Below are 25,169 nucleotides of genomic sequence, written 5' to 3'. Positions count from 1 at the left end.
TATATATATATATATATACAGTTCTGTGCAAAAGTCTTTGGCACATGTAAAGAAACTGTGTAAATCAAAAATCTTTAAAGATGCATTTATAACAATGAAATCAATGATGTTCATATAGAAAAATGCTCAGTGAGTAGTAATAAACTAACCCAAATTAATATTTTGTAATCTTGCAGAACCTGTTATGTACTTGCTTCTGTTTCTGCAGGTATTACCAGAAAGCCTCCAATATTATATCATCTAAAAAAGTGGACTATTACTTAATATATGCTTATATGTTACTTTTAATGGTCAATGTTTTATAACATGCCTTTATATCTTACTTTGACAGCATGCAAACATGTCTACATACAAATTAATTGATTCATTATTTAGTAAGTGTTTTTTTGTTTTTAATTTTCTGGAAAATAAATGTATGGAAAACTTAAAAAATAAAATAATTTAAAAAAAAGTCCTTTCCTTTGACACAGTAATGCAAAAGACATCAGACTTTTTGCATAGTACTGGATATGCATGGAAAGCTCCAGATGTCTAGTAGGGGAAATTAAATTTACAAGTTCATGTTTATAAGGCAAAAGTGTTTTAGCAAAATACCGTAAGTCCTGCATGAGAAGGTATTTTAGATACACATTTTAGATAACTTGCCTTTTTAAATTCCTGACTGGTTCTACTGGGAAAATCTGACATGAAACAGCTTCTCAGACTCACTGGCATTTATTTTCTGTAATTTTTAGACTGTAACATCTTCCTGCTCAATGAGTTATGAAGCATTCCTCTTCCCATCTTCTCTCTCTATCACAGAGCTGATTGGCCCAGGGAACAGTGTGCTCCTCTCTACATCCCACATTTCCGCAATGGCTGGGAACCTCCAGTGGAACTGTTTCGCATGTCACCGTGGGAAACCGAATGCTCCGATGCGTCCTCCATGTCTTCAGAAGATGTGAGAAATAGAGAGATGGATTACAAAGAAAAGAGTCACTTCATAGTTTAATCCATTTTATAATATTGAGATCAGTCTGAAATGTAAGACATTAGAGGTCACTTTGTTGATAGCTACAGTACTACTTCCTACCTGTCTCTCTCTGTGATATAAAATGTCTCATAGCCAGTTTCATAATTTTGTTTTCTTCCTTTTATTTCAGTTTTTTGGCTCACAGTCCTCACTGTCATCAAATGGGTGAGCTGTGCCTTTTAAAACATTATCTTGAAACATATTTTAGACATGTACAGTTGCAATCAAAATTATTCAACCCTCATTGCAAATCAGGTTTATTGTCAAAATTTACAGACTTCCAGCTGTTTGCGACGAACAAATCAAACAAAAGCAATTGAAATAGTTCAACACAACGAATGCTTCAAGTGGTTTCCCCAAATTCAACTGAAAATTCAACTTAGAATGATTTCTCCAGTCTCAAAATTATTCAACCCCTTCATGGCAAGCATCTTTAGTACTTAGTAGAGCACTCTTTTGCTGTTATGACCTGCTGCAAATGAGATGCATAGCTTCTGCATAGATTTTCTATGGGGTTCAAGTCAGGTGACTGTGATGGCCCTGTAGAATCTTCCAGGACTTCTTCTGCAACCAAGACTTGGTGGAATTTGAGGTATGATTGGGATCATTGTCCTGTTGGAAGATCCAATGATGCCAAGCTTCAGCTTCCTCACAGATGGCATGACATTTTCTCCTAGGATTTCCTGATACTTCAATGAATCCATCTCGCCTTCCACATGCTGCAGGTTTCCAGTGCCAGAAGATGCGAAGCAGCCCCAGAGCATCACCGAGCCACCACCATGCTTGACTGTGGACAGAGTGTTCTTTCTTCATTCTTCTTCCTCCAGACATACCGCTGATCCATCGTGCTGAAAAGTTCCAGTTTTGTTTCATCGCTCCACAGAACAGAATCCCAAAACTTCTGTGGCTTATTTATATGATTTTGAGGCGATTTCTCTTGTGCTTTGGGTCAGTAGTGCTGTATGTCTTGGAGTTCTGGCGTGGAAACCTTCTGCGTTTAGTACACGCCTTACTGTGCTCACTGAAACCTCAGTGCCTGTTGCCACCAAGTCTTGCTGCAGGTCTTTTGCAGTCACTCGAGGGTTTTTCACAACCTGCCTTCTCACAAATCTGCTTGCAGCCGTTGATAGCTTCCTTTTTCTGCCCCGTCCAGGTATTTCATATGCTTTCTACCCCTAGCCAGGTCAGGTGTTTCATGTTTTCTAGCTCAAGCACACCTGGTGCATCTAATGAAACCCTTGATTAGTTATATCAGGTGTGCTTGAGACAACACCTGTTTTGCATATTTGTGATGTTGTGAGGGATTCTATTCAGGGGGTTGAATAATCTTGAGACTGGAGAAGTCATTGTAAGTTGCATTTTCAGTTGAATTTGGGGAAACCACTTGAAGCATTATAAAAAAGACATGCGCATAAATTACGATGTAAACACTTTTACGGAATAAATTCCTCAACGCGCAGGATTTGCCTCAACAAATCATGTGCTTGGATAATTGGCTGCTGTGATTGGATATTCAGCGCACGTGGCCAACTTCTACAGCGCAATGGCAATGCGTTTTTCTGTCAGAACTGGGGAACGGTGTGTCGGAGTAACCGGACTAACCAGCAGACCAGTCTCGCTGCACAGCATCTCAAAAATAGTTTTTGTCACTCTGAAATGCTTGAAAGTCTGTCATCAAAATGATTTGGTATAAATACGTCCCAAATATCAGGCATCTGTCTCAGATTGCAAGATAAAACGATATTATTTTGATATTAAATATATGATATTGGAAAAATGAGCCACAGTGGCTTCCTGGTTGCAACAACTTCCATCAGGATTGATACTTTCCGCCAGTTTCTCTGGAGGTGACAATTTTATTCTCTTGAACTCATGGGATGGAAATGTAGGGTGTCCTATGTGGTCTCAAGTTTCCTCAACTTAAAAGTTGCATTTAAACCATCCATGCTCTGTAGGTCCTTCAAAGCAGCTTCCTCTGCCCGGAAATATGTCAAGGTCCTCTACAGCTTTGTGGCTCACAATGTCAATGAGCTCTCTGTTCTTCAGGATGAGATTTTAGAGGTGAGGATGCAAAAACGATCAAGCCAGAGTTTGTTGTGAGCTGTGCTGGAAATGAGTTTTACTGATCGTATTCTTTATGAAGGTCATTGAGAGTAATAATCAGTGGTGGAAGCTGAAGAACAGGAGTGGGCAAGTGGGGTTAGTGCCGTCCAACACACTAGAGGATCTTCACAGTGTGGACCCAATGTACAGCCAGGTAACCCATTCTCAACTCTTATGTCAATTCACTGAGCTGGGAATCCTATAAACATCTCACATCCTCTGGTTGTCTATGTAGTCATTTGTAGGTAGATCTCCATCGAGTCCTCTGGGGAGAGGAAACAGTTTTGAAAAACCAAGAACACCATGGGATAAAGATTGTGAGTTGACCTAAGGAACATTAATCACGTAACTCCTTCTTTCAATGTTTATACAGCCAGTTCCAGACAGTTATTTACTAGAATTTTGCAATTGTAAATCACTAAGTAGTGTGGTGAACGTAATGAACATTAACATGGGATCAAACCGTTTTCATTTTCATTCTGTAATCTTTAAACGTGTGCAATATAAATTTGGTATTATATCTGTGGAATCATGCTACTACAGGAGGGTTTTTACAAGGTCTTGCACTCCTTCTCTCTTAGACCCCTATCAACAGATGGATGAAGTGACTGATGAGCTGCTGAAAAAGATCACCTCCAGTAAGACCCAACCGCAAGCACGCAACTTCAGAGTGGAGCGCAACTCTGCTCCTGCCATTCCCCTCACATTCGATTCATCCCCTGCAGAAGTCACCGCCTGGCTCCAATCCAAGTACTTTTCCAAGCCGTGAGTCTGTTTGCTTCTGCATCTTGGTTTATTTGACTGTTTGTGAGTAATATACGAGGAGTTGTTCTTTGACGTAATGACTGTTTGCATGAACCTATGTGTATGTGTTCGTGAAACGCTTTCCCAGGACGGTGGACTGTTTGGGAATTCTGAGTGGTGCTCAGTTGTTTTCCCTAAATAAGGAAGAACTGAAGGCAGTATGTGGACATGAAGGCTCACGTGTCTTCAGCCAGATCACTGTGCAAAAATCCCAGCTAGAGGTCAGTACTCATTCACACTTTGCCTAGTGGCAAACAACCAGCCACTTATAATCCAAATCTATCACCTTACAATGTGTATGTGTGCAATCTCAGTTTACAGTATAAACTCTAGCAGTAGTTTGCTGTCTTAATGTTGCAATTTATTGCCCCATACTGGACAGCCATTGTATAAACAGTTACTGTTTCATTCATTCATTAACTAACTAAACCGTCCTTAAATTCTCCAGTTTTTCATAAATTCTCCTGCTCAGTTCTCAGTGTTAGCCAAAATACTAACAGATTAGCACAGTAGGATAATAAAACAGCTTCTATCAGTGGCACATAAGTCAATATTTCTCTTCTCTCTGTCCGTCAGACGAGCCGAGGAGACTCGGAGCTGCAGGAGATCATGAGGAAACAGAAGGAGAAAATCGCCTCTGCGTCCAAATGATTGTGCTCTCTCTCTTTTTTTTTTTTAATATGAATCAATCAATCAGCAAGGCAATCTGGCTCCTGTAACATTAATGACTTATAATAACAATAAATGGAGAACGTGGGTGAATTTCAGAAATGCTTTTGACAAAGTGCACAACCCTGCGTTATCTTTATCTGCTAGCGTTATCTCCTGTTATACATTCATATAAGCAATATGACCATATGCTAAGCTTGTATACATTTAGTTTGTCTATTTATTTTGTTTTTAGATAGGCCTCTGTTTTAATTACTTCATAACATTTTTTTTTTCTTTAATGCTTGTTTATTACGGGGAAAATATTAAGCTTTGCTTCTGTATATTATCTGTGTATGAGAGACAGAATTTGTCAACACTGGAGTCCATGTATGTGCTTCAGTCTGCAGTGTATGTTCCTTTCACGACACTTAAATGCCATTATAAATCTGGATATTTGTTTTTCAAAGGCTACTTATTTGTAAATGTACAGTAAATAATCCTTTCTGCAGATGCAATGTTCAAATGCTGATTTTTGTCATGAAAGAATGATGCAGGGTTAGCATTGACACCTCACTGCTCCAGGGGCCCAGTTTTGGTCCTGAGCTCTGTGCAGCATTTCAGATGTTCTTCCCAGGTTTACTCAACATTCCACTGTTTCCTCCCACTTCCCCCCCCCAAAAAAAAAACCCATGCCAGTAGGTTGATTGGCTGCACTAAATTGCCCCTAGGTGTGAAAGAGTTTTAGAAATGTGTACGCATGGTGTCCCGTCTAGAGTATATTCCCTCCTTGTGCCCAGTGTTCCTAGGATGGGATCCATCCTGACCCTCATAAGGAGGTTAATGAAGATGAGTGATGAATGTACAATGATGCAGGAATATAATAAATTCAGCTGACAAATTATATATATATATATATATATATATATATATATATATATATATATATATATATATATATATATATATATATATATTGCTTGTTTGTTTGTTTTATAGTTTCATTCATGATTTTTTTTTTTTTTTGAAGTAGTTCTGGTTCATAGGCTGGTGTCACAAGCAAATACTAGCTTCATGAGGGAAATGACGTAGTGCAAGGCAAGGTGTTGATATTTTCTGTGTGTACAGTATGTATACACAGTAATTTCGGATGATTACAAAATGGGAATACAATATGGGAAATCTGCAGAAATGACTGTGAGTCATTATATTGTCGATGATAATCAAAGTTGTGGTAGTGTATCGCAGAGATTATTAACGTTTACAGATGGCATCATTTATGAGAAGAGCTAAACAGCCTTTTCAATTAGAGACCACATGCGTACATAAGGAGGCAGTGACGGAATCCTCATTCCTGGCACTCCGTAGGGGTGCAAAATAATCCAGTAATAGAGAGACACTGATTCATTCAGAGAACCAATTACTGTCCATCAGTTTTATATTTGCTCATGTTGCCTATAATATACATAAATACACGTTTGACTCCTTTTAAGCATGTTTTCTGTTTGGGGTCCATATTTGTTCATGTGCAGGCAAATATTGGTGTTGTAATGAATATTGGTGTGGTAATGATATGTTTGTGGTCATTAAACAGTGCATTCCATTGCCTGTCTACTTGGTGGCAAACTGGAGTGTCAATGTATCCATGACTATTTTTGTCTGGTAGGTTTCAGTTAGGAAAAAACTCATGGGGAGGAAATAGTATAAACCTATCATTAATACTTTTATACACGTGGATTCTTAGAGCAAGGATTAATGTTGTACCCGGAAATGAATAATTTGCAGTCTGTTGTAGCCAGTTTTGAGTATTTTCTTTCTGATCTTTGAAAAGCAAACAAACCACGGATGCTAAAATTGAAGAAGAACAAGAGCAGCTTAAGATTTATTCAGTAATTCAAAGTGCAAGTTAAATTAATCACTATAAATTCATATAATAATTGAAAACATTGTTGTTGTTGTTTTTTTTAAATATAAGATTTAAAAATCATTCAAAACATCGTGATTTATTTGTGTCTGATTCTACCAGCAGCATGGAAAGATATGTTATTCTTGTAGAGATGAGGTATGTGGTTTAAGTGAACTTACAACTAAAGCACAATAATAACACAACAGTTTCAGCATATAGGACAATGGATAATGAGAATCATTAACTAAAGTGAATTAAAGGCAGGTTTATTATGGACACTCAGAACGGTCGAAGAAGTAACCTCCTATGTCAATATTGTTGAATGGTGATTACAGTGTAGACATGGTTTAAAACAGTCATCGATGGACGAATGGACGACTCATTTGTGGAGGTAGGCATCTAGCCACAGCTCACCAGACTTCCTCAGAGACCTGAAGTGGACATGAATAAAATCTTAGCACTCAACGTAAGAAGGGTCTTAAGTATGTGTCTTATTTCATACAATCTCAAACATGTGCTAATTAATTTTAGCACTACTTCTTCCTAAGTTTGCTTTCACATGTGCAGCGTTTGGTCTGTTTGGGGGCATTGATCAAACCCTGGGGTGTTTTCTCCCTTAGTTTAGTTCATTTAGCAGGTGAGAATACAGTGCTGACACTCGAGTGTGGACCTAAACAATGGTCTGGATTGTTGATTACTGCATGATGAACATTGGTCTGAAATCTCTCCCCGAGTCTGCTGTGTTCCTGAGTAGCATTGTCACACTGTTATAAAACCAGAGATACTACCCGGAGGATGACATCATGCAGATATGGAGACCTCTAGCCCAGAGTGTCCAGATGCAGGAGTAAAAACATAAGGCTCTCGTGGGTCTGCAGCTGCAGCAGGAAATGCTTTCTAAAATTGTGAACATACAAGCTGCAGACCAAGCTGCCATCAAGAGCCCTCTAACCTTTTCCTCCTATCCTGCAAGCCCCTTCTTAAGCTTCCGCTCACTTATCAAGATGACACTGTAACAGGAGATGGGTGTTGCCTCAGCACAAGGAGTGAGCTGAGGCTGTGTATTCAAGCCATCCTGACTGGAGAAGCCCGGCTGATGGTCCATAGTCTGCTGCCCGAGAGCCAGCTCGATTATTTATCTGTTCATAGAGCCATGCTCAAATTTTCAAGCTGTTTCCAGAGGGACATTTTTGCTGTTTCCAAACTATGCCACTATTCACCTATGCCCAGAGGCCCCACAACTCCTGCAAGCACTGGCTGAGAGTGGACTCAGCAAAACCAGAGAAGGTCATCATGTGGGTGGCACTGGAAAAGTTTATCAACCAGCTGCTGGCTGGGACGTTGGAGTGGATACACTGACACCAACCTGACTCAATGGCTGAAGCCAACCAACTGGCTGAGGATCAGAGAAGTTGCTCTATAATATGTGCTCCCAAATAAGTCAATTTGCACTGAGAGACAGTCCTTGTGTGGCTTCTAAACTCTAGCTCAAAATTATTTGTCAAGTGGTAAGGACCGTTCCAGGTCACACACAGGGTGGGAGAATGCAACTGAGGTTTTTCAAATGGACAGGGGCAACACAGGCAGACTTACCACCTTAACCTATTCAAACAATGGTGAGAGGTGGTCCCTGTGGCTCTGGTTATATCATTGGCAGTGAGAGATGAGTTGGGATCGGATTGTCCAAAAATACCCAATTCCACTCCAATCCCAGTTGGAGACCATCTCTTACCATACCGTAAGGGCAGAGGTAGCCAAGTTGCAATGTGTTTTCTCCCTTGCCTGGACGCACAAACCTTATAGAGCACCACAGAGACTGCAGTTGTGCATGGCAAGCCATATTGCTTCACTGAACACAAAAGAAAAGTGGTTCAGGATGAAAATGATGAAAAATAGTATTAGGATAAATGCTATAGATGGGAGGAATAGAAGAGTGACTGGAAGAGCCCCATTATGCTTGTGCACAAGGCTGATGGTGCAGTCTGGATTTGTGTAGACGTTTGCAAGGTAACCACAATCTTAAAATTTGATGTTTATGCAATGCCTCATATTCATGAGCTCTGGGATCGGCTAGGCACAGCTCATTTTTAGTTTCATTTCTCTCTTTTTTTCTTTCCCTTTCAAGTAACATGCTATAACAAGCTCACTTGTGATTTCACCCAGAGTCCGATGTGTTCTTGAATAGCATTACATTTACATTTATTAATTTAGCAGACGCTTTTATCCAAAGCGATTTACAAATGAGGAAATATCAAGCAGAGAACATTACAAATAGTGCTACCATACAAGATCTTTAATTGAGTTCTAGAAGAAGCAAAGTGCACAGAGGAGAGGTGTAAGAGCCAGAGTGAGGTTTTGTTGTTGTTGTTGTTGTTGTTGTTGTTTTAGGGGTTGGTTAGGTGTTCACAGAAGAGGTGGGTCTTTAGTGTTTTTTGAAGGTAGTGACACATTCTGCGGTCCGGATTGTGGTTGGAAGTTCATTCCACCACTGAGGGACAGTTAGTGTGAAGGTACTGGAAAGGGACCTTAAGCCATGCTAAGTAGGCACTACTAAGCGTTGGTTATTAATCGATCGCAGATTGCGTGAGGGAACGCAAGCCTTCAGGAGAGAGTTGAGGTAGGGGGGTGCTGATCCAGACAAGGTCTTGTATGAGAGCAACAAGCATCCAGTGGAGGGAGATGAAGAGTGGTGTGACATGGGTACTTTGGGGCTGGTTGAAGACTCTGACTTCACAAATTAATGAATAGGTGTGAAAGCGTTTGAAGAAACATTGGAATCTTAGACGGTACATCGAATGAGTGTCCATATAAAATAAATTTTAAAAAATAACAGTCATACCCAATAATGTCAGACATGGCCTCCCATAGGCCTTTGACCTGATACTGAACTCCATACTTCTCACAAAGCTCTCGCAGTAGAGGAGCCACGTGAACATAGTTATGGCGAGGCATTGTAGGGAAGACACTGTGGGATTGGGGGTGTTGTGAAGAGATTGTGGTGGGAGGAGACAGAAACCATATAAGAGTTTCATACATAAGCATGTTCCCAATATTCAATTCATGCACCTATGCATATAACCCCAAAAGACAATACTATTCCACTTACTGGTGCTCAATCTGGAAGTTGAGGTGGCCGGTGAACCAATCATTGAAGAACGACTGCTCAACATTGCAAGTAGCTTTCAACTAAACAAAAATCCACAAAATCATATATCACTTCCTAAATAAATAAATAAATAAATCTATAGATTTAGTAATTTCCTGTGCTTCAACATACTTCCCTGGTACACATAATAAAATAATGAATGTGCTTTAAAAAGAAGTGCAGGTGAAAATAAAAATGGATTCTATAAATTTGTCTCTGAAATTCTGGCAAACCACCCAATTTTTAGGTGAGCAAAAGTATAGGAACAGAAAAATAAAGTAAATAACACTTAATATTCGGTTGCATATCCCTTGCTTGCAATAACTGGCAACCCACTGACATCACCAAACTGTTCCAATCTTCTTTTGTAATGCTTTTCCACACCTGTACCTCAACTTCTTTCAGTTATTGTTTTTTTTTTGTTTGTTTTTTGTTTTGTTTTTTTGGGGGGGTTTTTTTGGGGGGGTTCCCTCCAGTCTCCTCTTCAGGAGGTGAAATGCTGCTCAATTGGGTTAAGATCTGGTGATTGACTTGGCCAGTCTAAACCCTTCCACTTTTCTTTCCCCTGATGAAGTCCTTTGTTGTGTTGTGTTTTGTGTCATTTTCTTGCTGCATGATGAAATTCCTCCTAATTAGATTGCTCTGTAAATTGGAAGACAGGATATTTCTGTAGACTTCTAAATACAATCTGCTACTACCATCATGAGTTACATCATCAATAAAGATTAGAGAGTCTGTTCTAGAAACAGCCATGCAGCCCAAGCCATGACACTACCTCCACCATGCTTGACTGATGAGTTTGTATGTTTTCGATCATGAGCAGATCCCTTCTTTTGCCTTTCCATCACTTTGGTGCTGATGAATGGTTTACGTCTTTTGGTATAGCCTCTAAATTTCTTTCCTCAAAGTCTTCTCTGATTGGTGGATTGTGATACCTTTACCCTTGCCCTGTGGAGGCTGTTGGTTATATTACTATTGTTCTCACCACGTTTCTGTCATCATTTGCTGTTGTTTTCCTTGGCTGACCTGTTCAGTGTCTGGTTCTTAGGACATCAGTGTTTTGTTTTGTTTTGTTTTTTTTGTATTGGCTATACACAATGCTTTTGCAAAGGGTCTGACTGATTTCCCACTTAGCTTCAAAATGGCTTGCTTTTCTCCCACAGACAGCTCTCTGGTCTTCATATTGGTTTATCCTTTTTAACAACAAAAATCTTCACAGGTGAAACCCAGGACTCAAACCAAGAGTAGATATTCAGAGCTATTAATTGTTAGAGTAGATATTCAGAGCTATTAATCAGTCTAACAGGGTACACCTGGGCAACAAGAAACACCTGTCAGTCACCTGTTCCAATCCTTGTGCTCACATCAAAATGTGGTGGTCTGTCACTAAAGTTTGACGGATGTAACTATCAGCAAATTAAATTCTGAAATCCTCTCTATTGTCTGATATTAATCTTTTGATCTCAAAACCAAAAGTCTTCAGGGTATAGCAAAAAATATATAATCTCCCTTGCCATTCCAATACTTTAGGAGGGAACTCTATGAATTGCTCTCAGACACCATTGATGCATTTGGCACTGTTTTCTGTAAATATCCTCTACAACCTTTACAGACATTACAAGAAGCGACTCAGTGTTGATATTCTCTCCAAAGGAGGCTTCTCCAAATATTAATGGTAGGGGTGAAGGTATTGGTGAAGATAATATTTAAAATCCTCCTAGAAATGTACTGGAATAGTGCACTACTATATAAAAAATACTTTATTTTTATGTTATTCAAATGTTTGAAAGAAATATTGGTTTCAACAAAGCACAAATGATCAGTCATTGCATATGTAAACCATTTTAGTTTAGAGTTGACTGTATTCACTTGATCCGTTTTCACGAATGCATGGGACAATTCTTCTAATTTCAGGTGTTTGAGTATTACTGTATACAGAGTACAGTTCTGGACAAGCTTGAGTTGTCCATTGATAAGAAGCCATTGATCCTAGACGCTGAGCCAAAAATCTACCTGCATGCTGAGCCAGTCATCATGTTTTTCATAGTCAATGTCCATGGGAATGTGGTTCATCTGGGTCACCCACACATACCAGTGACTCTCTAGAAACCTGGAAATCACACCAGTAATAAAGTACAATATATATATTTTTCTGTCATGTGTATGATTGTTATACATTTAATGCTTAATTCTTATATGCTGTCCAAAAAGAAGTGTTAAGCAAACGCCTAACAAACAGCTTACCTTAAAAAGGTCTGAAGCAGTACTGCTCCCAGGAATCCATAATAGGGAACATAGCATAAGAAGAAACGCGTATAGTAGGACAGATACCACACAAAATCCTCAACAACAAAAACAAAAGAAAAGGATTATTAAAAAGTAGCTCTATGGGCAAGTATAAGTTGAAGGTAGTTCTATGTTCAGACATAGTGGAAAAAAATTGCCATGGCAACTTACCACCCAATCACGGTTTAAGCACAGAGTTCGAAAAATGTGCACGCTAAAGAACACTGGTATAAGCAGGGGAGGTCCAACTGCGTAAGAGACGGGTGGGGTGGGGAAGTTATTTTAAAATGCTAAACATTAATCTATTGAAGTATTCTGAACAATATATGCAATCATACCGGTCTAAAGAAAACAGCAATGAATGACATACTCAAAAAGAAATACTTGTGCTGATGATTATAGGGCATGTGCTTCAACTTTTTAATCCCATACTGTAACAAGAAACGAAGGAAAGAATCGAACAGAAACAATACAGTCTAAAATCTAAGCAGTATGAGTCAAGATAAGACATATGTGCCCCATTTATAAATATATATATATATATATTTTTAAATCATACAAGGATACAGTGAGTTTACCTCTACGGGCTGGATGTCTCCCAGTACCAGTATTTCCAGTGTGTTGAGGTCAGGGTCCTTACTGAACACATTGGGCTTAGAATGGTGCTGATAGTGTTGATGGTTCCACCAGTTTGCAGAGGCCCCCTACATAATTAAACATAGACACGTAGATCGAAACACTCCAGGGAAAAGTCATATATGTTTGCTGGACACTCACTGGACACTTTAATAGGAACATTTGACATGTTCCACGACATGTTTATTGGGTTGGCTTGATTTCAGAAACTTGGATTTTCACCCAGGTCAGAGGAGAATGGGAAGATGGGTTTGTTCTGACAAGAAAGCTCAAAATGGTAACTTAAAAAACTCTGCACAAATGTGGTGAGCAGAAAAGCGTCTCAGAATCCAAAACCATTGTCAAACCTTGAGGCAGATGTCAGTCCTACAACAGCAGAAGACCACATCCAGTTCCACTACTGTCAGCAAAGAACAGGAGTGGGCGCAGGTTCGATGAGACCGGATAGCCGAATGATTAGTCACGATTTCTACTGTGACATGCAGGTAGGAGCGTCAGCATTTGGAATCAACAGCATTAACCCATGGACACAACCTGCCTTGTGTCCACACTTCAGGCTGGTGTTGGCAATGTAATGGTGTGGGCAATGTTTCCTTGGCACACAATGAGCCCTGTAATACCATTTGAGCATTGTTGATGGCCACAGCCTGAGTATTATTGCTGGCCATGTGCATCCATGTATGGCCAAAATTTACCCATCTTATAATGGCTACTTCCAACATGATAATGTGCTATGTCCCAAAGCACAAGTCATATCAAACTGGTTCCATGAACATGACAATGAGTTCAATGTACTTAAATGGCCTCCCTAGTCACCAGATCCGAATCCAATAGAGCTCGTTTAGGATGTGATAGAGTGTTATTCTTCCTAATAAAGTGATCAGTGAGTGTATCTCTACATGGTAAAGAGTAATCTCTGTAGGATCTGGTACCTTCAGTTGTCCAATGACAAATTTATGTGCTAGGTGATCCCAGGTGGAATTTTTGAAGACTGACAGATGGCCAAGGTCATGCTGAAGCCAGCCAGCCTGTGCCTGCATGAGAAAAGAGATAAAGCACACATTAAATATGGTGTCGAATCCACTTTTGATGAAAGAACATATTTTGAAAATAGCTACACACTAAATGCAAAGATAAATTGTTTATTTCAAATTAACATTTAAACCAAGCTGGCTCACACTGTCTCACTGTTCACCTAGATAAATATAAACAAGGCAAATGTAACATAGCAGCAAGATAGTTATGAAATAAAATGTCTGCATTCGATTAACACACCCTCCATGAACAGATATTGGGGGAGAGATCAGAAAAAAAGTTATCCTAAAGACCCAAATGAAAGGTGCCAAAAAAGTGTACCCTGCCCGGATTAGGGACCGAGTCCTGAAGCCTGAATTGGGAGTGGTGTCATAGGTCAGGGGTTCCCAAACTTTTCCAGGGCGAGGCCCCACAAATGGCATAAACATTTAACCGAGGCCCCCCTTTTGCAAGATGTCTTTAAAACACATTAAAAATACAGACTTCTGAATATATCCCTCTTGTTTATTTATAATTACATCTTACATCTTTACATTACATTAGGAATTGATTGTGTGTGTGTTTGTGTGTGTGTGTGTGGGTGTGTATGGTTGTCTGAAAAAACATCATGTATTTATTTATTTTTCACACCAAATTGTTGAGTGCCCCCAGCGCCCCCTGGCGGCCCCCACTTTGAAAACCACTGTCATCGGTGAACACCTGGTGACTATGCCACCTACAGAAGTTGTCTGGGCTCAGCCCGGCAACGTGAAACCACCACCTGGAAGATGCCAGTGGGGTGGAAATCATGTGATGAACAGTCTTAGATGGATTAGAACTATAAACTGGTTTTCAGGATGTGGAGTGTTCTTTTTCTTACAGGGAAATAACCTGAGTTTGGATGTGTGATAAAATGCTATGCACTAGATTTCAGCCTTATGTACACACAGTGAGTTCTCCGGTACCCAATTCTTGAGGAAATTTTTCAAACTCTGTGGGAGGTCTCTCTCCTCTGGAGTTCCCAAATGAAGCAACCATCAGGTGGTTGTGGAGATGCTCCCAATCTCAGAGTTTGCCCTAATGGGCAAGAGGGTTATCTCTATGAGATTTTGAGTCAGGAAGGAAAATCTGACTGTTCATATGCACCAAATAGCAGTTTGGAGTATTCTGCGTTCTTGGAGAAAGTTGAGCAGGTACCTTCTGGGACTTCAGCGCTCATGCTGGTAATGAAGAAGGGGCGTGATGGGGAGGAATGGCCTCTCATATCTGTACCAGAGCAGTGATATTTTATTAGACTTCTGTGCAAGATACGTTGTCAATAACAAACTCTTTGTTCAAACACAAAGCTGTTCATTAGTGTCCATGGTACCATGTCTTTTGGCACCTTGGGCCAAAGGTCAATGATTGATTTTCTGATTGTTTCATCAGAAACCAGATGCAGAGATGTCTCCAGTTGGTTGTAAACTGTATTCTGTGCACAGCGTTCCAGCTCAGTTGCTTGTCAGGTTGAGTCTCCTTGCTTGTGTTGCTCAATCTCGGTGTAGCCGTTGATACAATAGATCACAATATTCTTCTAGCTGGACTAGAAATTTTGTTGGAGTTAAGGGAACAGCTTTTTCCTCACTCAGGTCTTCACTGACTGACCATTATTAGTTTAAATGTTAATGATGACATCTTTATACATACAAACAAAGGTTGGTGCTCTACAAGTCCCTGTTCTAGGCCCACTGCTACCACTGGATACAATTATTTGTAAACATAGTATTAGCTTCCACTCCTATGCTGATGACACACAGCTATCGTTTCAGCCAAAAGTCAGAATACAGACAATAGCTAAATAAAATTGAGGAATGTGAGAAGGACTCTGGTTGGACTGCTGCAATAATTTGCTGTCTGGATGTTCCAGTAGGTGTCAGCCAGTAGTCCATTCCACAGCCAGAAAGTTTACATTCACATTTATGTCATTTGGCAGATGCCTTTATCTAGAGCGACTTTTATGTGAACTGAGAAGTTGAGAGTTAAGGGCCTTGCTCAAGGGTCCAGCAGTGCTGGGATTTTAACACATGACCTTCCGATCAGAGGTCCAATCTCAATTGATTATTCAATTATTAAAGTATTACACTCCTTAGCCCCCCCAGGAAAACTTTATGCCAGAGGCCTGGAAAGGAGACTGCATTAGTTGAATCTAGGATTCAGATGGAGCAATGCGGGTTCTGCCCCAGCTGTGGACCAGATCTTTTTTTTCTTGGACAGCTTTATGAGGGGTCATTGGAGTACTACATGTGCTTTCTGGATTTAAAGCCTCGGAATAGAGCTGTTACTCCTCCGAAATGAGCAGAGCCAGTTAAGGTAGTTAAAGTAGTTTGGATACCTCATAAGGATACCCCTTTGTTGGTTCCCGCTAGAGATCTACCCAGCATGTTCCACTGGACAGACTCAGAGCAGACCAGGACTCGATGGGGAGATTATTGTATAAACAATTGATGAATAAAAAAACATTTAGACATTATTTAAATTGCATCAAGGGTTTGTTACCTGTCACCTGCTGTGAGCATTTAGATACATGCTTCATAATTTTTTCAAGAATTTTTTTCAGAAGTGCTTTTTGGCCAACCGCATTGTTATACTCAAACACATATGCTTTGTTTATTTCAGTATGTATTGGAACATTGGTGATACAGTTATAGATGAAGACATCCTACCTGTGCAGTAGCCAGTAAGACAGCAATTAGAACTGTAATAATCCAGCCATTGCCAAAATTCCATAGCAGTACCAAAGGCAAGGCCTCCAGCAGCAGAATATGTCCAATATATAGTATGAAAAACAATGGACTGGTGCGGAAAAAGCCCTGTGTCTCCAACTGCTTACGCAAGGCCCGGAAATCTTCCACTAAAGCAGCCTGAGAATAAAAAAAGAGATAAAAGTCAGACTCATGGCCATAATTAACTTTAAGGACACAGACATCCAGACCTCTCACAAAGTCTTCTCAGAAAGTTGTTTCATTTTTTATTTTATTTTGTGCTTATATGCTTCTTGAATAAGAAGTCAATTCATTGTCATTTTTAAGAAACTTGAAAAGAAAAAAAGAAAAAAACAGCTCTAACATGTGCAATTTCTTATTGTAGACCCTGAAATCAAAAGATAACGTACATATTAAATATTAATAATAACTCAATGAAATTAAAGTGTCTAGCTGGAATCAACCGAAGTAGTTCACTTAGCATTGTGATATAATTAAGACATTTCTGCAATGTGCACCTCAATAAAGATTTGATCCCGGTTACAACCCTAGTCAGATTGACAGGAATTTGAGGAAAAGAAGCTGATAGATACAATAATATTTTATACATTGTGAAGGATGTAAAAGATGCTATAAGATAATGAAAACTGTGTTTATTATTTCGAAATTCAATGTGTGATTAGTGATAAAGAAAACATCTATCATTAAATAGAGTTGTATTGGGACTTCCGGCTGAGCATGTGAGTGACAAGGCACGAGTGGAGTGAGCTCCCGAGCATTTTATCTTTTAATTGTATTTTTTTCAGGCAACCTGAATCTTTTCCAAGACATTTGGTGCGCTCCTTTTCAATTACTCGGTCCACGACTATAACCAGAAAGGAATTATGGCTTCTGAAAGACTACGGAAACCTAAATCTTCACCGAGCACGACGAGTCATGGCGACAAGCTACCGCTGGATTTTGAAAATCTCCGCAGCACTTTAATAGCGGCGCTAACATCTACCGTCACAGTTCAGGTGAAAGCAGCTATCGAATCCGCTCTGGCCCCAGTTGTTGCGTCGTTTGAGAGTTTTAAATCGGGCATTGAATCACAAGGACGGCGTATTGACGAGCTTGACCAGCACCTGAACGATTACAGTGACCGCACTGTAGCACTGGAACAGACGGTGCTGAAGCTAACTTCGGCTACCAAACATCTCACCGAGAAAGTTGAGCATTTAGAGTCCCGCTCGCGGCGCTGCAATCTCCGGGTCATCGGTATTCTGGAACGAGAAGAAGGGAGCGATCCGGTAACACTTAAGTCTAAATTTTTCCATGATGTGCTCGGATCAGAAATCTTTCCGACTGCTCCATTGCTGGATAGAGCGCACCGCACAGCGAGAGAATCAGAGGTCCAGAGTGATGATTGTGCGGTTTCACTACTTTCACGACAGAGGAAAAAGTTGTTCGACGCGGGAATTGGAATCAACTTTTCCATCAGGGCCGTAAGGTCTTCATCTTTCCTGACTTCAGCTCCACCGTCGCTAAGAGGAGAGCGGCCTTCGCTGCGGTGAGAAACAGCTTGCGTGAGAGAAATGTGCGGTCTTCTCTCAGATACCCTGCTCGCCTTCGGATAGACCTCGGTGATGAGACGCTACAATTCGACTGTCCCCAAAAAGCGCAACGATGGTTTAATGAACGGTTTCCTCCATCTTAATCTGTCTACATAACAGTTGACCGATTTATTAATACCTGTAATGGGACTGTAAAACTACGCGGGTGTGGACAACTATATTAGTTTCCATGTAAATCTACAGGTTGCCTGTGATAGATAATGACTGTGTTTGGGGGTTTTTTGCTTGGGAGTGACTTCACACAACAAGAATAGGTACAGTTCACAAGTATCGGATGTTCCAGTGTTGTAGGGTTCTGCCTCCATTGTTTGGGAATGGAGAGAAGATAATTGATGGTCGGGTGGTGGGGAGGGTGGGGTGGGGTGTGGTTGTTGTGGGTTTTTCTCCCTTTTTTTTTCTTTTCTTTGTTTTGAGCCCCCCCCCCCCCCCCCTTTTCTTTCTTTTTCTTTTTTTCCTTTTTCCCCCCCTTTCCTTATTGATATCAACCTCTCTGTACTCCATTCTGTACTAATCTAAATTGATGGAAAATACCAGACGTTCATTCAGACTTCTAAGTTGGAATGTGTAAGTCTGAATGGTCCCATTAAAAGATCCAAGGTTTTGACACATTTAAAACTACAAAAACCTGACGTTGCGTTTCTTCAGGAGACTCATCTCCGTCTCAGGGATCAACGCAGACTCCAAGCTCGCTGGACATCGCATATGTTCCACTCCAATTTTGATTCCAGGTCCAGGGGAGTTTCTATTTTGATAAGTAAGACTGTGCCCTTTTCTTTTGATAACGTTATTTCTGATGTAAATGGTAGATATGTGATTGTGGAATGGAAAATTTCACAAACGCCAGTAGTTTTGCTGAATGTATATGCCCCGAATTTTGATAGTGCTCCTTTTGCTCAGAATTTGTTATCAAAAATTCCTGCTTTGAACACGCATCTCTTGATATTTGGGGGAGATTTAAACTGTGTTATTGACCCGGTTTTGGACAAATCTAGCGCTGTTGCAAAGGCTCCCTCTGCAATGGCAAAGGTGTTCTCTGAGTTTATGGTTCAGAATGGTTACATTGATCCATGGGGGTATTTTAACCCCACAGTGAGAAAATATTCTTTTTTTTCTCACGTACATAAATCTTTTTCTCGCATTGATTACTTTTTTATTAATAACTCGCTAATTTCTCAGGTTGTAAACTCTGAATATCTACCAATTGTTATTTCAGACCATGCTCCTCTAAGTCTTGACATTCTTCTACCTTCACATCGCGCCTTTCGTCCACCATGGAGGCTTAACTCTCTACTTTTATCCGACTCAGCGTTTTGCAAGTATATTTCTACTTCAATAGATGATTTTCTTCTTACTAACCAAACTGATTCAATCTCTTACTCTTTACTTTGGGAAACTTTAAAGGCCTTCTTAAGGGGACAGATAATCTCGGATATCTGGTAATAATCTCGATATCGGATAATATTGATGACCAATATGCTCTCAACCCGACCCCTGAGCTGCATAAACAAAGGCTTAATTTGCAGGTGGAGTTCGAGTTGTTATCGACAGGTGAGGTGGAGAGAGGCTGTTGTTACATACACGTGGCAATTATTATGAATATGGAGATAAGGTCGGTCGGTTGTTGGCTCACCAACTGCGTAGCCGAGTGGCCTCGCGCTCTATCACTCAGATTATGCAGTCCAGTGGTGCATTAACATCGGATAGTGTAGAAATTAATTAAACTTTTAAAAGTTTTTACTCGTCTTTATACACAGCTGGATCTCCTGACAATTCAGGTAACATGGACCATTTTCTTGGAAATATTGATTTTCCCGGAGTTGACCCTCTATTGGCATCTGAGCTTGACAGCCCCATCACCTTAGATGAGATCACTAACTCAATCAACTCCTTGCAATCTAGGAAGTCACCTGGCCCGGACGGGTTTCCTGCCGAATTTTATAAGAAATTTCATGTTGTATTGGCCCCATTACTTCTGGCTGTATTCGAGGAATCCTTAGAACTAGGGACGCTGCCACAAACATTGAGACAAGCGTCTATTACTCTATTGCTCAAAGATGGGAAGGACCCGACATTATGTGATTCGTACAGACCTATTAGCCTCATCAATACTGATGTCAAGATTTTAGCCAAACTTTTGGCCTCTCGTTTGGAGGGGGTTCTCCCTAGCATTATTTCAGAGGAGCAAACCGGATTTTAAAAAGGACGGCATTCCTTTTCTAATATTCGTACTCTACTTAGCATTTTGTATTCAAAACAAAACAGCGCCTCATCCAAAGTGGTCATCTCTTTGGATGCAGAAAAGGTATTTGATAGGATCGAATGGGAATATCTTTTTACGGTGCTAAGGAGGTTCGGCTTTGGGGATGGACTGATATCATGGATCCGTTTATTATATGTGGAACCGCAGGCTTCCATATATACCAACGATGCTAAGTCTGACTAATTGGGCCTGGAGTTGGGCCTGGAGCTTGAGGATGATTACTGGGGCAGAGCGTTAGATAATATACGTACCGCCACGTCTTGTGCTAGACTTAGTTTCATACAGTTTAAAGTGGTCCATAGAGCTCACCTCTCTAGGAGTAAACTGTCTAAAATATATCCCAATGTTCCTGACATGTGTGAAAAATGCAAACTTTCGCCGTGTAACCTCAGTCATATGGTTGCACTCTGTCCCAAATTGCAGAACTTTTGGAACTCTTTCTTCGGAACTATGTCCGATGTTCTTAAGATCAAATTAGATGTCTGTCCTTTAATTGCCATCTTTGGTGTTCCATCTCAGCGTCAACCTCTGAACCATAAACAAGCTAGTGTTGTGGCCTTTGCATCGTTACTTGCTCGGCGCATAATACTGTTGTCTTAGACCTCTCCACAACCCCCTCTATATCAGTCTGGCTTAAAGATTTAATCTTCTTTTTAAAACTTGAAAAAATCAAGTACAACATCAGAAGCAGGAGTGACTCATTTTAGGGAAAATGGGCACAATTTATTACCTACTTCAATGATGTACGCACCCTGGTGGTGGATTGAGGAGAGGTGGACTGTAATTCCTGATCATCTTACCCCTTTTTTTGTTGTTGTTGTTTTGGGTTTTTATGTTTGTTAGGTTTTTTTTTGTGTTTGTTTTTTTTGTTTTTTTGTTTTTTTTTCTTTGGTTGTTTGTTTATTGTTTTTTTTTGTTTCCCCCTTTCTTTTGGTTTTGGCTGTGGTTGTTTGTTGGGGTTGTTGGGTGGGGTGTTTATGTAAAATGTAAATTTTCAATAAAAATTCTATGATCAAAAAAAAATAGAGTTGTATTAAGGAAATATCTAGGTGTAACTTGTCTGATGGATGGGAAGTACTATTGGTTTATCTTAAACTGCAATGGAATAAAATTATGTAACATGACCCCCAGTCAGAAAAAATGGGTCAAAATGTACTGCCACTAACAAGCAACAGGTGACAGTAGACACAGATGTATTACTGCGGGGATAAAAAAAAAAAAAAAAAAAAAAAAGACCAGTGGACCAAAGTAACCTCAGGCACATTATAAACCCTAACAGCCAATAACTGGCTGAGTCTGAACAAAAAGAAAAACCTCACCTGATACTGCCTAAATGACTGCCGTCATTATGTTCAGGAAAACCACTAGGCCAGATAGTTTCCATAGCAACAGACATTTTTCAGTGATTATTTCCTTTACTGTTTGTATCCACACAGCTGACCTTTCAGCTAGACGACCATGTAGAGTCCTGATTAAGTATTTTCCAGACTGGCCTGATGAAGTGACAGTGCCTCTATAGGGCCAAAGAATCGCTACTGAATATGCTTCCAGAATATTAATGCTACAGCACTCATTATAATCTGGTCAGTCTATCTCAAATGTGGATAGGAGCCTATTTAGACACTTTTCCGCTCTTATACCTATATATGCTAGCACTGCTAAATCCCTCATAGAGTCAATATGGATTTAAATAAGCAAATACTTTAGAGCCTATGATTGGTTCATTATTGCAGTGATTAATATGTTTCAGCTGGCGACAATTCATTTAACCCTGATTGATGCAGCGTGTAACTTCTTGTTTCTTAAACAACCATGTACGGAAGACATACCCCATGGTCGTAGAACAGATGTCACTGTGTTTTAGAAGGGGGAAATGATTGGCCTGCATCAAGCGAAGAAAACAACTAAGAAGATGTTGAAATCCCTGGAATCGGAATAAGAACTGTCCAACGCATTATTAAAACCTATAAAGAGAGTGGTGAACTTTACTGTCAACTTTGAGGAAGAAATGTGGTCGGAAAAATTAATGTTCAAAACCTTGAATGATTGTGACGGGAGGTCTTTAAAACGCTTGGTGAAGCTACATCGAACAAAATCGACAGTAGAACTCATGGCTATGTTTAATAGTGAAAACAAGAGCATTTCCACACACACAATGCCACGATTAGGACTAAACAGCTGTGTGGCCTAATCAGTGCCAGGCTAATTTGATTATAAAGACTTCATAAGGAGGAAGCATAAAGATTGGACTGTGGAGGAATGGAAAAAGGTCATGAGGTCTGATGAGTCTAGATTTACCCTATTCCAATGAGATGGGCATATCAGGGTAAGAAGGGAAGCACCCATCATGCATCGTGCCTACTGTACAAGCCTCTGCAGGAAGTGTTATGTTCTGGGGTTGCTTCAACTGGTCAGGTCGAGGCTCAGCAACATTATGCAGCAATAAAATGAACTCATCTGAATGTACTGAATGACCAGATTATCCCATCCATGGATTTTCTTCTTCCCTGATGGCACAGGATGACAATGCCAAGATTCATGGGGTTCAAATTGTGAAAGCGTGATTTAGGGAGCATGAGGAATCATTTCCACACATGAATTGGCCACCATAGAGTCCTGACCTTAATCCCATTGAAAGTCTTCGACTCTCCCGTCCTCAATACAAGATCTCGGCCAAAAATGAATGCAACTCTGGATGGAAATAAGTGTTGTCGCGTTCCACAAGGTTGTCGAAACAATGACACAATGAATCCAGGCTGTAATCAAAGCTAAAGGTGGTGCAATGAAATGTTTTGGCCAGGTAGTGTATGTAATCTCTTTCTTCATAGGTGATCTAAAAAAACTCAAGGATGGTACTGTAGGAATCACTGGCAAGAGGTTCAGAGGTCAGTAAGAACTTGATACATTTAATTGTATGTCAGTGGAATAACTTTTTAGGCTGGTTCAGATTTGTAATTTCTAACACCACTTGTAAGGCATAGACATTATGAAATTCTTTGTGTTTGTGTGTTTACTTGATTTCTGCAGGTTAGTTATGGCTTAGTGAATCCAAAGTGATAAACATTAAATAAGATAGATAAGTCAGATAACTAACTTAGTCCAACTTATTCAGTAGTTGAAACAGTTATTGAACAATTACTGGCAATACTGTATATCTGGGTTCTGGAAAGTAGACTTCAACCGATACTTGGACATACTTGGATTTTAAACCGATTTTAAAGTAGACTTCAACCGTTACTTGGACTTGGATTTTAAAATTGTACAGCTTTGTGAGAGGTCAGAAAAGTAGGTTAAACTGTGGGGCAGTGGTGGCTCAGTGTTTAAAGGCTCTGGGTTACTGATCAGAAGGTCAGGAGTTCAAGCCCCATCACTGCCAGGCTACCACGGTTGGGTCCTTAACCTTAACCCTCAAATGCTCAGTTGTATAAATTAGATAAATGTAAGTCACTCTGGATAAGGGTGTCTGCCAAATGGCCTAAATGTACACTTGTTTTTTGGATTTGTGCAAGGCCTATAACTGTACCTTGTATGATAATAATGTCAAATTTGTTTGAAACAAATGGCTACCAAATATCCTAAATATCAGTTTGACTGTGAATAATGCCCATTGTCATATGTCTGTTAATGGAGTCACATTTGTGTGGTATGTAGCAGCCGTACATTTTTGCCATGGTCTTGACTGGGCTCTGAAGGTGCCAACTCTCCCAGCAGCAGTGGCTTCATGAACTTCTGCACGAAACGCTGATCCAGGTGGAAGGCTGTAAATGCGTCCTGCACAAAGCTGCACTGTCATTCAGTTATCCACAAAGTGCAATAATTTTTACATTTTTTCTAGTAGCTACTGTGTTCATATCAATATATCCAGTGAGTAAGAAAAACATGTTTATATGGCTAATATACAACAAAAAAAACAAATGATGTTAATTGTTGACATGGAAAATTTAGCTGTGATTTCATAACGTTTTTTTTTTTTTTGCTGAAAAATTCATACCATGGTTATTTTAAGTCTTGCAGATGTAGATCAAATTGTTCATCTAAAGCATAAGCCAAGCAAATGTCTGCCCATTTCACAGAGCATGACCTTGTACTGAAAGGCTTTCCATATAAAACAATCAAAAAGGCTAAGTTTATCCAGGTTATGGTCACTGCGACCCACCCCTGGAGCCAGGCCTGGCGGTGGTGTCCTCAGATGAACATCTGGTGACCGGGAAATGAAAATGAATGAAAGAAAAATGAATGATGAGGTGGATAGTTACCGTTGCATCCTCTCCAGCATAATGCTCAAGAACTCTGCGTCCTCCGGGATGTCTCTTTGTCCATTCACTCACATTGTACACTTTCCTCTCAATAACCAGCCAGTGATCGTCCGTGCTGTTGTGTTTCTGCACTTCCTCCCAGGTGTACTGTGCACATGAGCCGATCTCTCCTGACCCCAGATGCTTGCCCCGGTGTCCTCCACCGCCCATAACTCTGTCTGCACTTGGTGCTGTGCTGCAGGCTCTCACCCAAACCGCTGGTTCACTTCTACTACTGCAACATGAAGAACCTTCATTTTAGCTCATGTTTTGTTTTATTTCCATTTCAGTGGAAATTGGTACTTTCAGGCAAGATGGTACAAAAGCACGTAAGTTAGATACCCCTGCCCCCAATCAACTGGACAGAAAGAAAGAAAGAAAGAAAGACAGACAGACCCAAACAAACAAACAAACAAATAAGAAATAACCCCATCACAGTGTTCCCTTCTGAACATATTTAACATAAATATGTATTGTGTATAAAATATTTGTTTTATGTTCCCATATATTAATAACCTACAAAGTGTACTTGTAAATTATAATAGCCTTATTGTCACTTAATCATCTAACCCACACCTGTAAAATCTGACCTGGTTTAGGAAATAATAAAGGCTTTTCATATCGACTAATCCGTTTAGGCGACACACAACACATGGCCTGATAATGAAAGACAATGGGTAGAAATCTGACTTCTGCAGTGTAATAA

General features: G+C 40.0%; 2 protein-coding genes across 5 annotated transcripts in view; one reads left to right on the top strand and one right to left on the bottom strand.

Moving 5' to 3' along the window:
* eps8l2 (EPS8 like 2) overlaps nt 1-6,209 on the top strand; it is a 37,989-nt gene extending 31,780 nt beyond the window's left edge. For all 4 annotated transcript variants that reach the window (XM_017485693.3, XM_017485695.3, XM_017485692.3 and 1 more), the window contains 8 exons: nt 802-940; nt 1,143-1,177; nt 2,968-3,073; nt 3,156-3,269; nt 3,351-3,432; nt 3,697-3,880; nt 4,008-4,140; nt 4,496-6,209. In XM_017485693.3, coding sequence (XP_017341182.1) covers nt 802-940; nt 1,143-1,177; nt 2,968-3,073; nt 3,156-3,269; nt 3,351-3,432; nt 3,697-3,880; nt 4,008-4,140; nt 4,496-4,570 — 868 coding nt within the window. In that variant the 3' untranslated portion in view covers nt 4,571-6,209. The remainder of the gene's footprint in view (nt 1-801; nt 941-1,142; nt 1,178-2,967; nt 3,074-3,155; nt 3,270-3,350; nt 3,433-3,696; nt 3,881-4,007; nt 4,141-4,495) is intronic.
* Nucleotides 6,210-6,421: 212 nt separating this feature from the next.
* The window catches only part of LOC108275104 (fatty acid desaturase 2), a 21,946-nt gene continuing 3,198 nt past the window's right edge, over nt 6,422-25,169 (bottom strand). Inside the window, exons 2-13 of the mRNA XM_017485696.3 lie at nt 24,425-24,698; nt 23,829-23,939; nt 16,257-16,454; nt 13,473-13,574; nt 12,483-12,608; nt 12,275-12,335; nt 12,076-12,152; nt 11,863-11,960; nt 11,632-11,728; nt 9,580-9,659; nt 9,313-9,438; nt 6,422-6,904 (exon numbers count right to left, since the gene is read on the bottom strand). Coding sequence (XP_017341185.1) covers nt 6,853-6,904; nt 9,313-9,438; nt 9,580-9,659; nt 11,632-11,728; nt 11,863-11,960; nt 12,076-12,152; nt 12,275-12,335; nt 12,483-12,608; nt 13,473-13,574; nt 16,257-16,454; nt 23,829-23,939; nt 24,425-24,634 — 1,338 coding nt within the window. The 5' untranslated portion in view covers nt 24,635-24,698 and the 3' untranslated portion in view covers nt 6,422-6,852. The remainder of the gene's footprint in view (nt 6,905-9,312; nt 9,439-9,579; nt 9,660-11,631; nt 11,729-11,862; nt 11,961-12,075; nt 12,153-12,274; nt 12,336-12,482; nt 12,609-13,472; nt 13,575-16,256; nt 16,455-23,828; nt 23,940-24,424; nt 24,699-25,169) is intronic.

The sequence above is a fragment of the Ictalurus punctatus genome, chromosome 14 (assembly GCF_001660625.3).
Source record: "Ictalurus punctatus breed USDA103 chromosome 14, Coco_2.0, whole genome shotgun sequence".
Classification (NCBI taxonomy): domain Eukaryota; kingdom Metazoa; phylum Chordata; class Actinopteri; order Siluriformes; family Ictaluridae; genus Ictalurus; species Ictalurus punctatus.
The sequence above is the reverse complement of the archived record's forward strand: the minus strand, read 5'-3'. Positions and strand labels throughout refer to the sequence as shown.